Source organism: Aphis gossypii, chromosome X (genome assembly GCF_020184175.1).
Source record: "Aphis gossypii isolate Hap1 chromosome X, ASM2018417v2, whole genome shotgun sequence".
In the NCBI taxonomy this organism is placed as follows: domain Eukaryota; kingdom Metazoa; phylum Arthropoda; class Insecta; order Hemiptera; family Aphididae; genus Aphis; species Aphis gossypii.
Window position 1 is genome coordinate 18,426,606 of NC_065533.1, and position 16,337 is coordinate 18,442,942.

The 16,337-nt window shown below is 25.8% G+C and overlaps 2 protein-coding genes and 1 long non-coding RNA gene across 3 annotated transcripts; 2 read left to right on the forward strand and 1 right to left on the reverse strand.

The window, feature by feature from the left end:
- Nucleotides 1-453: 453 nt before the first annotated feature.
- Nucleotides 454-5,107, forward strand: LOC114128039 (uncharacterized). The gene is made up of 9 exons (XM_050206761.1): nucleotides 454-714; nucleotides 781-861; nucleotides 923-1,217; nucleotides 1,919-2,231; nucleotides 2,316-2,415; nucleotides 2,530-2,879; nucleotides 2,947-3,205; nucleotides 3,373-3,540; nucleotides 3,604-5,107. The coding sequence occupies exons 1-9, from the start codon at nucleotides 652-654 to the stop codon at nucleotides 4,147-4,149; spliced, it is 2,175 nt and encodes a 724-aa protein (XP_050062718.1). The 5' UTR covers nucleotides 454-651; the 3' UTR covers nucleotides 4,150-5,107.
- On the reverse strand, nucleotides 4,525-6,405 carry LOC114128040 (uncharacterized). Its single transcript, XR_003592723.2, has 4 exons — nucleotides 5,963-6,405; nucleotides 5,823-5,887; nucleotides 5,183-5,478; nucleotides 4,525-5,105 (listed from the first exon to the last, which is right to left on the reverse strand). It is a non-coding gene; the product is annotated as an uncharacterized LOC114128040 (long non-coding RNA).
- Nucleotides 6,406-10,691: 4,286 nt separating this feature from the next.
- On the forward strand, nucleotides 10,692-15,870 carry LOC114128043 (cytoplasmic dynein 1 light intermediate chain 2-like). The gene is made up of 10 exons (XM_027992453.2): nucleotides 10,692-10,925; nucleotides 11,210-11,283; nucleotides 11,340-11,456; nucleotides 11,568-11,798; nucleotides 12,624-12,751; nucleotides 13,196-13,425; nucleotides 13,582-13,693; nucleotides 13,755-13,964; nucleotides 14,027-14,144; nucleotides 14,222-15,870. Exons 1-10 carry the CDS (start codon nucleotides 10,903-10,905, stop codon nucleotides 14,416-14,418), a joined length of 1,440 nt encoding a protein of 479 aa, XP_027848254.1. The 5' UTR covers nucleotides 10,692-10,902; the 3' UTR covers nucleotides 14,419-15,870.
- Nucleotides 15,871-16,337: the final 467 nt, after the last annotated feature.

The following is a 16,337-nucleotide window of genomic DNA, read 5'->3' on the forward strand; positions in this document are numbered from 1 at the left end:
CATAATATGTAGGTATATATTTCTATATGGCTATATTACATAAATACATAAAAATATCAAATTATAAAATGAACATAATGGTAAAACGTCATTGGAATATTTAAAAAATATATATCCTCTAGTCTAGATATTGTCTTCAATTATAGTGAATACCTATATTAATATCATGTTCTTTTAATGTTTGTTAAGTCAAGCGCACGTCTCAAGCTATAAATTATTGTTTATGCACCAATATTGATTTTATTTTTAATTTAGAAGTTTCAATTTATAAATAAATATTTAATATTTATTACAGAAAGGTAAACAATTGTTTTACTATAAGATGATGAATGTCCAGGAATATGTATAATATGTACTGTGTAGGTATCTTACAGATATTTTGATGAAATTATCACAGAATAGATTAAACTATTATCATTCAATGTTTTTAGTGATAATAACATATCGCGCCAATTTATTATTGACGTAAGTCATTCTGTTGTAGTGTAGTATAACACTATACAATATATTATATTATACAGTTGTTTCGTTGTAAAATTAACAAGTTGTTAATTATTTATGTTTTAAGTGATTATTATTGAAACTTATAAACTTAAAAAATAAACAGTACCTATTCTATTAATCTATTACACTATAAAATACCAAAGAAAAATGATGGATGACAGTACTGAAGAGAACTTTTTAGATGATTTTCATAACACAGACCTGATGAAAGTATTATAATCATTTACCTAATTATGAATTAAAGTGTTTTAATTATATTTATTTAACTGATTTTAGAAATTGGATGATGTAAAACAAATAATCAATGATTCAAACTACGAAGGAAGTAAAGAACCCTCCATACATACATTATTGCAGGTACTGTAATATCTTGACAGTTTCTAAGGAAGCAAATAAAAAATATTTAAATGACTTTTAGGATTGCATTGAAATACTGAACACTGAGAAAAATTCCATGGAATGTATTGACGGAGGGTCTTGTACATCAAGCAGTATAGTTACTGATCTCTTATCATATGAAAAAGACATAATTGCTTTGTTTAAACATTGTTCAGAAAGCAATTTGATCTATGGCAATTTAATTATGAATATAAAGCAATTACTTACCGAATTATTCAAAAAGGCATCTGAAATACAGATATTATTTTTTAGTATCGTAGAAAAAGTGGAATTTGATTTTACGCTGAAAAAAGACTTAAGCTTATTGCTTAGAGGTAAGATAAGTTCGCTATTGTGACTATCTGTACAAGTTTTAGATAAACTCAATTCTATTATTGTGATTATTGACCAACATACGTTAACACAGTGTGTTTTATTATTTAAAAAAAATTTCAGCGCAATATTTGTTTTCTGTTTATTTTAAGTTCAATTTCTTAACACAGACAAAATGCATTTACATAGATTAATTTTTTTAAACTTTTTTAACAGTTTTTGAAGGTTTAACTTATTGTTTTTATGTTTGATATTAATATTTCTTTTTGTAAATTTTAATACATATCAAATTATTTTGAGACACAATTTAGACAAATTAGTATGTCAAACCCTTAAATGGCTTATATATGTATATATTATTTATATAAAAATGATATTATGTGAATGCATCATTTAGTCTTATGTTATGTGTGAGATAGAAAACAAATAGTATTGCTATCTTCTTAAGATAATTTTGTAAAGTAGTTACTTATTATAATATTATTTTGTCTTGTGAATTATAAAATTATCTTAAAATAACAAGACTGTGATAATATGAAGTAGTCTCAATAAAATGATGAATTGAATTTACTAAAATATTGTATACTCAAGGTAGTTTCAATAACTAATAAGTATCAATATATTTACTGTTTCATGATGATGATATAATATAAAACAGTACAAAAATGAAAATAAAAATTTGAATATTTGTGTGTCTATACAGTATTGCAGTATATTTGGTATGGTGCTAAAGCAGTATATAATGCAAGCTACAAAATTATGGCTTCTCATTGGAAAGCATATATCACCATTTCAAAGAAATATGCTGCGGAGTTAAAAGATTATATTATAAATGATGAACCAATTGATTTTCTGTGCTCAGAAATTAAGAAAACAATTTTATCTTTCCAGTTCAATGATGAATCTTCTTTAAAGTTATCAACATATATGATGAGTGTTTTAGTTAAGCTTTGTTCATATGGCCGTATATCAAAATCTCATAACGTAGTATTAGAGTTTATTTTATTCTTAAACAGGTGTGAATATATAATTATATATTTGTAATTAAGTACAATTTGTATCATTTTATGCTCAATGAATTTTTTTATTTGTCATTCTAGCTACTGGTTATCTGATACACAAGATGCTGTTGCTGTCAAAGATAGATTATCACAATTTGTTGATCAGTTAGTGTTGTTATCAGATGATACATTTGTCAAGGTAATTAAAATACATTTTTATGGATTTATAATCAACAAAAAATAGTTAAGAATCCTAAATAAAAAAACCAACTTAAAACTTATTAATTAAAAGTTTATTTTTTTTTTATTTTAGACCTTTCAGTCTAGCTCTCAAGAAATAATTAATAACAACTCTTCAAGTCAAAAGATGTCAGCAATGTACATTGCAATGCTGCTCATAAAACGTTTGACGAAAACTCCATGTGACCAACAAGCTCATCAGATTATATGCATTGTTTTTGATTTGATTAAATCTATAGATTCTGTAATGTGTTGTTACAATGTAGATATCTACGAAGATTTACTCATTAATGTAGCATCCGTAATTCTGATATCAGATTATAATTTATTTGAAAATGTTGAAAATATTTTAATTGAAAATATTCTAAATACTGAGTATTGGCCAGCCTTATTTAGTAGTGATTTATGGATAATAATTATGAGGTTTGATTTAATTTTTCTTTTTTATTTTAATACTTTTAAATAAATCTTTTTTTTTTTTTGTTTTTAGATATTTGTCTCCAGATTTATGTATCTTACAATTTTCAAAATTAGCTAAACTTTATGAAGCATTAGTTGTTTTTCCATGTTTTACACAATGTCCACAGCACATTTATATTGAAATGTTATTGAAAAGACATTTCTCTTTAGTAACTAATAAAAAACAATTAGTAAATTGTTGTCCTCAACTAAAATTACAAAGTCTGAAATCTTCTATTGGAATACTTCATGTTTCAACACTTTCAAAATATAATCAATTGTCAGAAATGGTACTAAAATCTTTTCCAATTTAGCTATTTCAATTTTTTTTTTAAGTTGAATTTTTTTATTAAATTTTATTTCAATTTAAAATTATTGTCTACATTGATTTTGTGTAGAATGTTCATAGAATTTAATTGATTATATAATCATAAAAAATGTCATGCTTTTTATTTAGATAAAAATCATAAGTATATTACCAGAACAAACAAATTATGAACACTTAAATGAGGAAATAATACATTTATGGAATTCTATTAAAGATGAATATCCACCAGAATATCTAAGTGCATTAGTTGAAGTCAGTATTGGTTCTGAAAAATTACTAAAAACAATCATTCCAAAGGTATAAAAATTAAAATAAATATTAAAATTATATTATAATGTATTCATTTATTATTATTGTTAGACTACTAAAATATTGAGTAGCTGTACTTATGATGATAATACAGAAATGAAGAGATGCAGACTACGTTTGATCCGATCAATATTATTACACATGCCACGGTTTCAAGAAAAATTGATAATGGATATCTTTCTTCAATACTTATTTGATCATCATCCATTAGTACAACAATGGACCATTGAAACTATAGTATATTTTTCTAGCGTTACTGAAGGTCAAAGTAACTTAATTTCTATGCTTTTTAAACAATCTGAAGTTAGAACTATTATAAAAGATTATTTGGAAATGAAAATCAATCATACTTATACTCATAATGATTTTATTCAATATTTCGAACAATTGTCTTTATGTGGGAAATTTCAACACATGTGTACATTTAATGGCAAATTAGATAAAGTATTGGATACATTAAAAACAGATATTGATTGTTTGAATGATATTGTGTGCAAAACTCAAATAACAGCAGATGAGTTGGAAAGATTAAAAGAGTATTCATCTCTTTTAAATAATATTTGTGAAGCAATGAAATTTAACATTAAAGATTTGTAATGTATTGAGTCAAATGTTTAACTTAAATCAGTACATAGACTAATGTTTTGATTATATAATGTAGATATTGTAATATTATTCATTTGTTATTATTCATAAAATATTTTACATAATAATGTTTTTATGAATGTACACATTTGTAAAAATAAAAATAAAATATCTATTGAAAAAATATATAAATATATATTTTGTGATACTTAATATTTTCTAATAAACTATAAATTCATAAATTAAAATTTTCCGTAAGCTCCCCAACAAAATTAAAATTAAAACAAAGTAATTGTTAATTTAATGTAAATACTAAATGATAAAAATATTGTATGTAGAACCAGAATTCATCAAATGATAAAAAATTAGGATCAACAATAAATTGTAAATTAAATTAGTAAATGTATAATTATAATATAAATATATAAATTAGATAATACAATAATATCATAACTAGATGGTTTTGTCTGATGAGTATGCTCGAGGTATTGAGATATAAAATATGTTTTCTTAGATTAAGAAAATTTTACAATGAAAATGTTTCATATTAAATGATATAATAATTGGTATACATTTTATCCTGAAACTAATGGTAATAATTTCAAATGTTTCAAATGTGTGAGAAGAAAATTTAATGATTTTTAACAATTCAAAATGAAAATTGAGTATACTCGTTAAGATATAAAAAAAAATTTTTAAATTTAGATTTAGAAAATTTTAAGGTTATTTTAATTTTACCAAAATCTTATAGGAACATATTATTACATATAAAGTAATATTGTATAATGGAAGAGCTATTTTACGGGTTTTTTAACAAAAAATAAAATAATATTTTGTTGATCATATCATATGTCCTCTTTTTCGCTGTGTAGTTTCCTTGATTTATCGATTTGTTGATTTGTGTTGCTTGATAGGTTGTTTCCTCGATTTTTGCATTGCAGCTGTTTGTGTCGTCTTGTTTGGTTTGTCTTTAATATATAAAATAGAATATTATTAATTTGTGATCACAAACATCAATTCAGTTAATTTATTTATCATATCAAACCTAAGTTATGTTGTTAGATTAAAAACAATCTAGTCCTGGATTGTTTATTCAATTTTGCCACACTTTATTTTTACAGATCAAAACCAGCGTGAAACAACTAGTTCACCTTTGACATTATAATATGCAAACTTATGGCTGTACTTGTTAGTGCAGTAGATGATAGTAGTGATACTTTTACTCTCTCTGTAAGTGGAGTTGGTATTTATTGGGTCTCTCCGAGTGTACTACAATATTCTACATGCTCTGATATCTTATAATAAGTACAATACGTCATGTAGGTACAAAAAACGTTTGGCCTAGAAATACAGAATAATAATAATGAAGAATTTAAACATAGGAAGTTGGGAAAAGACCAGGAGCTGTCCTTATATGTCAATATAATAAAAGAAATATATTAAGGTATGATTTCCCTGCAGCGTCCAGACTAGTAGTGTATCAAGACGCACTGCTATATTTATCAACGCTCTGCATTAAACGCAAATAGGAAAACAGTCACATATAAAATGCATTTATCTAGTAACAATGCGTCTGACACTGTAGGGAAAACGTACCTTTATAGGACTATAATCAAAGACTGCGATAGAATATCATTTATCAGAGACTAACATAACAACAAAAATACATTCTAAAACATTTTTACCATTTATTTATTTCACCTCTACTTCACAACATCCATTCACAGTTGCTCATATGTGGCCCGTTCATCTAGATAAATCAACAATAATTTACTAACTAACCCAAGAAATAGTACGAAAAATGTTAAATAATTATAATATGTACCTTCTGATTTTTCACACGTTCAATGCAACGGTCGACATCCTAAACATTCTCCATGATTAACTTACTTAGCTAATCATGACATTCTTCTAGTGTAGTCGCTGGTGATGAGTACTCGAGGTATATAGCGTTCACTTTGACTGGCGAATGGCGATGTGATAACATTTTGAAAATGGTTGTGGCTGAACGGCGATCAGTACTGTCTCAAATTCTTAAGAATTTTTACAAATAATTGTCTATTTTTTATATTTTTTGTCGTTTAGTGTTAGTATTCATTTAAAATAATATTAATTAGTAATTATCATTATCAGTTATCAGTTTATCACTATATTATATTGTCGTCAAAATTTAGATAATAATATAATATTATTTTAAAGTTACCTAGTATACAGATTACAGAGTTGATTTTGTTTTTTCAAACAACACTAATTATTTCAAAAAGTATAGACATTTTTCTAATTTTTTTTTTTTAATTTTTAGATAGATTTTTAGATCTGTACAATTGTATAGAAATTTTATTTTTTTCACTCTTATATTTAAGTATTTAACAGTAAAAAAACTATCAACTTGATTTTCAAACAGTAACTTGTATAAATAATTATTAATTGCATTAATTGATAAAACCATTTTTTTTCATGTTTAACTTTTGTTGATTCGTTGGCGATTTATAATTGCTCAAAATTGGGTAGTTTTAGAAGGTTTTTAGGTGTTATACATAAATTCTAATTAGCACCGTCAAAACTTGGATTTGTATTTATAAAGACCAAACTGTTATTTGTAATTACTTATCGCCGAGTTAACAGTATACACATCATAATATTGAATAATAATTATTTTTAGATGTACAAAGTGTACACCATACTGCAGCGTTTCCCAACCTTTTTCCTTCGCAGCACACTATTCCAATCCATATTTAGCCGTGGCACACTTGTCACTGACTTATATATGTATGCATATTTTTTTTATAGTAGGCTTTCATAATTTTTATTACCTAATTATTAAAATTATTAAAATAGTGTAAATTATTTAGGATAGAAAAAAAATATTATTATTATATTTTAACCAATTACCAAAATTTCGTAGCACACCTATGGAGGTCTCACGGCACACCGATTAAGAAACCCTGTCATACTGTATGGTCACTACACCTACTGGTAACTTACTATGCGTTAATGCAGTAGGTAGGTACCTAATGCACATCATTAATTATTATTGTTACCTACGTCAAAATGCTACTTCATAACACTTGCCGTGTCAGAATTTTAAACCAACACACAGGGGAATTATTGATTCCGCCGAAACTACCTGCTTAGGAAAAAGGTTTATATTGATTCCGCCGACTATTAATTCCGCCGGCTACTGATTATAAAATCTACATATCGATTCCGCCGGCTACCGTTTACAATATTTACAAATCGATTCCGCCGGACACTGTTCATCCCCCCCCCCTTTGTATAAGTATTTTAAAATTTATAGTCTATTTAGTATAATTTAGACAATATATTATACAACTATAAATTAAAATATTAGTATATTTAATAAAAAAATAAAATAAAAATGTATAAATGTAAATCATTTTTTTCAAATTAATATTATATATATGATATTGTAAAATGTATAATCTAAATTGTATAAAATTATATAAAAGATTCTATGTAGGTATAAAATAAAAATGTATAAATGTAAATACTTTTGATAATATTTGGTCACATGTCTAAATTGAATAAAATGATAATAATAGTATATAAGTATGAAATAAAAATATAGGTATAAATCAAACTACTTTTGATAATATTCGGACACACGTTTTAAATAAGTGAACCTAGAAATTTTATTATCGTTCAAATCATTTGATAAATTTTTAATACTTTGTTGTTTTTTTTAAAAGCACTATTCTTGCTATTTTTTGGATGTTTATTCCGTTTATATGTATGTAAGTGTCAGTTTGTATTTTTTTATTTAAAACATGGGTGAATATGAAAATGTTGGGATGAGCTTTTGTGAATTGAGAATTTAATTTTGAGTGGAAAGACTCACAGCTATTTGTAGTACGTTCCGATGTACACGCATAATATTATAGGCAACCTGATGGTTGTAAAAACATTAATTTTGCACGATATGAAAAATAGATTTATAGCTTTATAAAAGTTATAAATTCATTTATTAATTGTTTTCAAATATTACCAAAAGTTATACACTTTAATTTTGAACTATATAGGTACAATTATAATATTTTTATACAATCAACAATATAATATATTCACATACACATATTAATTAAATATTAATATTTTAATTTATAGTTGTATAATATATTGTCTAAATTATACTAAATAGACTATAAATTTTAAAATACTTATACAAAGGGGGGGGGGATGAACAGTGTCCGGCGAAATCGATGTGTAAACATTGTAAACGGTAGCCGGCGGAATCGATATGTAGATTTTATAAGCAGTAGCCGGTGGAATTAATAGCCGGCGGAATCGATATGTAGATATTATAAACGGTAGCCGGCGGAGTCAATAGCCGGCGGAATCGATGTAAAATCGGCGGAATCGATATGCGCCCAACACACATACTAACGCACTGTTACTGTATAATATGATAACTAATAATGATCTTGAAATATGTGTGAAGACAAAATAAATTGTATTCCTAGACACTCCGAGACTAGATAGTAGATATATAATAGCCGCCCACAGCACAATTTTTTGCCGCAACAGCTTAAATGTATTTATTAAGCATATTACCTATATTATGCAAAATGCATAAATTCCACATAACCCCATTCACCACCATCTCTAATCCTCTGTAATGCAGAACATTTTTCGTCATGAAGAGTAGTTATACGGCACTGTATATGTATTATATATGTTTAATGTATGTATCAAGTTTTTACGACTAGTAATTTTTAACTAAAACAAAAATCTAAAATAATTTGTTAGTAAATCGTTATTTTACGCGTGAATTTTTGTTTTCGTAAAAATTTAAACATAAGATAAAACTTTTTTATAATGGCCAACGCTCAACTTCTTTTATAATAAAATTATTGTAAGCCAAATTTATGAAATACCTTGTATTACATTTTCAACTCTTAGCTACTTACACAACATTTTTTTATACATTTTTAACTAAAAAATAATTTGCAAATGTTTATGATTTTGACGATTTTTTGCCAATATTTGAACTTTAAACGCTAATAAAAAAAAAAAAATTGTGCCTATGTATTCTTATATTTTTTTAATCACTACACAACTGACTTATGAGGAACTTTGTATTACATTTTCAAGTATTTTGACTTAGCCAAAAAACTTTTATAGATATTTATAAAAAAAAAACTTAACTAAAACGATTATTTCAAATAACTATTAATAGCCTTAAAATAAGCGAAATATTTTGAAAATTATATTTTGTTAAAAAAAATGTCAATATAAATAACTGGTGAAATTTTCAAGTATTTATGACTTATACTTTTTGAGTAATAACAAATATTTAAAATCGTTTAAGTATATCAGTAGTAGCTATCTTGAAAAATTTTACAGATGCTCACTTAAAAGAACTAGTACTATATACAGTATTCGGCTTTTGGACAATGCAAAAACTATTTATAAATAAAAAAAACTTTTTAACCTATACCAACATTTAATAGTTTATTTTTAATGTGGATTTTGATTTTTTTTTCAAAATTTGCCATATAAAAACTTTTGGGTTTTAAAGTGCATTCACCTTCACGCATACTTTATGTACCTACCTATATATATATTATAAATATAGGTACACATTTTAATATACCTACTACCAAGTACCAAAATCAATTTATTTACTCTTACGCCTTTGACCGTGTCAACGCTCTGTGGTGAAGACAGTGCCGTAATAATATTATAGTAAAAATTTGCTACTAGGTATGCATAATGCATAGGTACGTAAGTTCCTTCGCGAATAAAATGCATCTATATAGTTAATAGTACCTACATGAATAGATCCAAGTACATCGATTTGATTTAGCGTGTGTGTTTTTAATAAAATTATAATAATTATTACAGGAACTAAAAGAGTTTTTTTCACCAACCCTTTTCATTTTAATTTTTAAAATAATATTATATTCAGGACATCGATTTATTGATCTATACCGTGACGGGATTTTGTACCCGTCGGTGTCCGCTTCCAAGATCCACACAGGCGAGCGGGTATACAATAATTTACGGGTATATGAAAACAAAAAAAAACCGATCCAACTTGCCAATATAGATAATCTGTTATTTATAATATTGTCTATGAATCTTGTCAACTTGCAGCTTCAGTGCATGTACAGACGTCATGTTTATCGTATATTATACGGACATACGGTTGACAAGCACGTCGAATAGGTAACGCGGAAAACGTAAAAAAAAAAAACTTTTCAATACCGTTTAAACCGCGATAGATCGAAACATACGTAACAGGAACGTATGTGGCGACGCGATGGCCGTCGAATAAGCAGCCGCAGCCGATACGGACGACGACGACGACGTCTGACTGAAAAACGACTAACGACTAGACCATGGGATCCTGGTACCGAGGTCTCGATTTCAACATCATACACAGCACAGTAGTTGTCATGTACTCCGGTCATTCATTAATATTACGAAGCGTAAAGAGCGTAATCTACGGTATTCTTATCACGTACTGTAGTGTGATAAGATTTTAACGTAATCACATCAACGATATCACCTCAAAAACATAATTATAATAATAATAATAAAAAAACAACAACAATTCTAGTAATAATATTTTATATTATGTAATGATAGAATAGATTTTTTATTTTTTTATTTAATTATAGTGACTTGAATTAAATTCGTGTCGTGTTAATATTAGTGTAAGTTTATTATTATTACTTATAACTCTGTGAGCTGACAGTACTCAGCTGTTGAAACGTCAAGCATTACATTTTTTACTGTAAAATGCAAGAAGAAGAAAACTTATGGTGAGTAAACGTTACCATTATGTTGCACGAGCAACAAAAATAAACACAATGATATGCTACAACTATAATACTAAACGTATGATCGCAACAGTGAAACATTGGTGCTTGGTTATAATAACGTCCGTTTGAGTTTGTTAACCATATATGACATTTTAAACTTGAATGTTATTATGATGTAAACTTTCAATCATAATTGTTTCATAAAATCTTAATGATTGGTTGATCTTTACTAATTGTTATATACAGTCAAATTTACAGACTCAATATTCTATGTTTTGTTGCAGGAACTCTATGTTGATCTCATTAAAAGAAAAGGGCGGGACCCGGTTACCAACTGACAAGTCTATGATCATAATAGGTAAATCATAGTAGAATCATAATTTTTTTCGGCTGTTTGACATTTATTTTTTCTAGGTGATAACCAATGCGGTAAAACCACTCTTGTTGCAAAGTTGCAGGGTATTGACGATCTGACAAAGGGAATTGGACTGGAATATGCGTATATTGATATTCGCGATGATTATAAAGAAGGTTAGTAGTATTATCAGGTGATGATGTAACTAGATATTTAAAAATATGATCTCCAATTATTTATTGGAAATTTATATTTATGAATTCAATATGAAATAATATTTTTTCTAGATCATACAAAATTAAATGTATGGGTACAAGATGGCAACCCTAAGTACTCGTTTTTATTAAAATTTGCTTTGTCAGAGAAGAACTTTAAGAACACATTGATAATGTTTGTTGTTTCTATGAAAACACCTTGGAATATAATGGATCAACTAGAAAGTTGGGCAACATTACTGCAAGACTACATTGACAATCTACCAATTCCTAGTGAAGAACTTCGAGAATATAGACACAATTGTAAGTATTAATTATTGAATTCAGATAACAAACAATTTTTAAAACTTAATTTATACTGTTGAAATTGATGAATTTTATTTATTTATTTACATTTTTGTATTCTAAGCAAAAATAATTACAGTTCTTGTAAATTTATATTATTCTTGTATGATATTTGTCACCAGATATATTATGTTGCTCATTTAATCTTTAATTTTTTATTAATTGTCATTTGATCATAATACATTCATTAGCTTTATTATTTATTTATTTTTTTTATTTTATTTATTTATTAGAAAAGTAAAAAGAGAAAAACAAACATTTAACATACTTAATAATAATTATCAAGTTGCAAGATACCTAATAAATTTGATCATAATATTATATTAATAATAAGTTAATACATTTCCTGGTTAAAACTAAAATTATACTTTACAGTACTTAAAATCATTGTATGCTACTTATATAATACAAGTTGTATTATACCATTTTATTTATAAAGTAGGAAATTTCGAACATAATTCATTTTGTTTACTTTAAAATATTGTAAATATTCCAACTTAATAATGTACTATTTTATATGGCTGTATACATAAATTATAATGTAATTTTCACCTTATTGATATATATTGATATAATTACAAACACAAACTGTTTAATTTTTATACACTTAATTGAATAATGTGGATTCAAAACTTCTGTTGGAAACAAATCAATTGGTGAATGTATAAAAGTTTACTTTATTTTATTATGATAATAACATATTAGATACATTTTTATGCAACTATTCACTTTTATTCTTACATTATTCTTTTACCTAACTAAACATTGTTTTATTATTCATAGGTATTAAGAAATGGAACGAATACATTGAAGAAAATGTTGGTGATAAAAATGGGTATTGGGAACCATCACTTGGAGATGGAGTACTTACAAGAAATTTAGGTTTAAATATAATTGTTGTTGTTACGATGGTATGTATATTAATTGGTATTATTGATAGTATAAGTATTTTTATTTAAAGAATGTTCGGCAAACATTCAAGACTTTAGCATAACAAAGAAAATTTTCACACTGTTAACTAATATCGTAAATAGTTTTTTATACAATTTGAAGGTAATAATATTATGTAAGGTCACATATAGATATGCTTTAAAATATACAGATTTTAAAATACTCATAACTTACTTTTAAAAAAATATCTACATGAGGCCATGGATAATATTCTTATTTTTTATTAATTTAATAACAGGGCAATTAATTTTAGTATAAGAAATAAGAGTAAAATAGATTCTTTTATTTATTTTTTTTTTTTAATTATATGTGTCAATAAAAAAATACATGCAGGTATGTCATCTTCTTAAAATAATTATTATATATCCAATGTTAACTGATACATCTATTATTATTTGTTATAGACTGATTACATAAGCTTTTTGGAAAAAGAAAATGACTACAAGGATGAACATTTTGATTTTATACAACAAGCAGTACGCAAATTTTGTTTACAGTATGGTGCATCACTATTTTATACATCAGCCAAGGAAGACAAAAACTGTGATTTATTATATAAATTCCTTACTCATAAAATTTATAATTTCCCATTTAAAACACCAGCATTAATTGTCGAAAAAGATGCAGTTTTCATGTAGGTTTATTGTTATGATTGTTTAAAATTTAAGCATTTATTAAATTGTAATTTAAAAAAGTTATGAATTTTAATAATTCCATTTTAAGACATGGGATGAATGCTGAATTTAATAAACTTTTATAACATGCATAGTGCTTGGTTTTTTTGTTGCAGACCAGCAGGATGGGATAGTATGAAGAAGATAAGTATTCTCTATGATAACATGCAGACCATAAGACCTGATGAGTTTTATAACTCTGTTATAACAAAAGTTAATACAAGAAAGGTTTGTATTGTATGGAATTTTACACAAACATTTTGTTTTATTAACCATGTATTTTTCTTAGGCTTTTGCCAAAGACCATGAAATCCAAGCAGAAGATGAACAAGTATTTTTGAACAAACAATTAGGTTTACTGAACCAGAGTTCAAATCAACAGTCAGCCATTGGTATACCAAGACAAGACTCTGTAATGAGATCACTGACAGGTGTTTCTAAGTCAGGTGATAGGCGTCTATCTTTAACCAGTCAAGGGCAAGGTTCTCCAACAAAAAAGGTCAGATAGCTCCTTAAAAAATTTTTAATGGTTTTATTTTATACCCGTTTATTATATTATAGATTGATCCAATAAAATCAGCTAACACATCAACCCCAGGTGAAGGAGTCTTGGCTAACTTTTTCAATTCATTGTTGCATAAAAAATCCACTCAAAGTCCTGTTTTAACCAAAACGACAAGTAATTTCATATTTTTGTTACTAAATTTTTTTTTATATTATTATAAGAATCCAAACTATTTTAATTGTATATAATAGGCGAGTTATCTGGTTCAAAATCTCTATCTTTGGAGAAAACTGAATATGATGCAGACACAGCAGCCGAACTGAATAGATTGGCTAAGAGAACATTGAATTTATCACATGAAACTTCTGCTGAAACAAATCTGCCTGAAAACAGAATTGAGGAACAAATCTCAACTACTTTTGGTGAAAAATCATCGTCAGAATGTTAATTTATGGTCGATAAATTATTTTTCCTATTTTTGTGATAACCTAATAATCATTAACGTTTTGTGCAATTTTATTTATTTATTTTTTTTTTAGCTTAGTGTGAACAAACAATACTTATTTTATTTATATTTATTTATTTTTTTATATTAATCCTTTAACTATTATTTTAATATGTTTAAATTTTATTTTAAATGTTATTATATTATTGCATGGTATACATTTGTATTACAAAATTCTTGTGTAACTTGAACCAAACTTAGATAAACAAATTAAGAGACATAGTGTCCCCAGCATATGAATGATGAGGCACAATATTGTGACATTGAATTTTGATTATTATTATCTTACTTGTTTTAAAATCTCAAATTTATTAAAGTTAATATTGTATTATTCTGTTTGGTTTATTCAAACAAAAAAATATTTTTTAATTTTGAAAAAATTGTGTGGTCTTTATAGTGTAACGGTTATGTGGGTAATAATTTTCTAATATGCAGGCAAATTATAATTTAAAAAGTTACATTTAATTTATATTGATCTATTTTTTATATCAATTTAAATATTAATTTTTTTACAAATGTATGAAGGTTAAATATATTTAAAACAAATTGCTCCTATCATATCAACTTATAAGTTGGGTTTTGAATACAGCATCACATAACTTATTATCAATATAATATGTGTATATACTGCAAGTTCTGAAAGTTAATTATAGTTTTGAATACGTAATACATGCCCCTTGACTATTGCTTTCAATTTTAAAAGGACGTTAAACCTGCATGTTTTATCTCTGTCTTAGTAATGTACATCACAGAAAATTTGCATTCAGCAGTACACATTTTTGATGTAAGCTTTAATATTAGAGTAAATTTACCTATTCTTAAATTTAAAGGTAAGAATAATATCTATGAAATGGCATATGCTTTTATGGATATTATCATTTTAAAAAGAGATAAAGGTATGTAAAATATTACAACTTTAAAATGTTCATAAATTAAAGCACACAACATTTCCGAAAGAATATTCTTACCTTTGAATTTGATAATTGGTAAATTTACTCTAATATTAAAGCTAGCATCACAAAATGTATACTGCTGAACACAAATTTGCTATGATGAACGTTAGTAAGACAGAGACAACACATGCGGGTATAACATTTTCTTAACTAGCATCTATGATCTATGTTTGTATACACATATAGTTTTATAAAATTTGTATTTTTTTTTTTATTATTTAGTACTATATTATATTTTGTTATCGTGGTTGACATGCACTTAAAATTTTTATATGAATAATTGTAATACTTTTTGTACACATTTATTACACTATTTAATTATGATCAAGATAAAATCTAATAGTTTTATGTATAATCTGATGCTACTTAAAATCACAAGTGTATTGCATTGTTAATAGAATAAATCAATTGTAATATAAAAATAAATACAACTACAACTAACCATATTGATATTATAATGAATTGTATTCTATAACTTTTAAATATAGCAATAACTATACAAGAAAATTGAAAAATTAATTTTTTTGATTTGTTATAAATGGCTTTATTTAAACTGTTTAAGAGGATGTTGTACTAGTGTGTGTAGATACATTGTTGGAAGCATTTTATGCATAATTATGTATAATTTGTTTTTAAATTACGATAGAGTCATATTTTTTAAATTTATGTTTTTGGGAATTCAAATCAAAATGTAGCTAAAAATTAAAGTACCGAAAAAAACTGATGAGAGAACATAGATAGGTAATGTTTTTCTTTTAAGTTTTTTCATAGGTTAATTTCACTTTAATAATCTGTTTAAAATAAACACACAAAATTATAACTGCTAAATGTATACCTAATATTTTAATACGCACAGGGCTGGATTAAGGTTTTTGCCGCCCAAAGGCTAAAATGAATTTACCATTTATT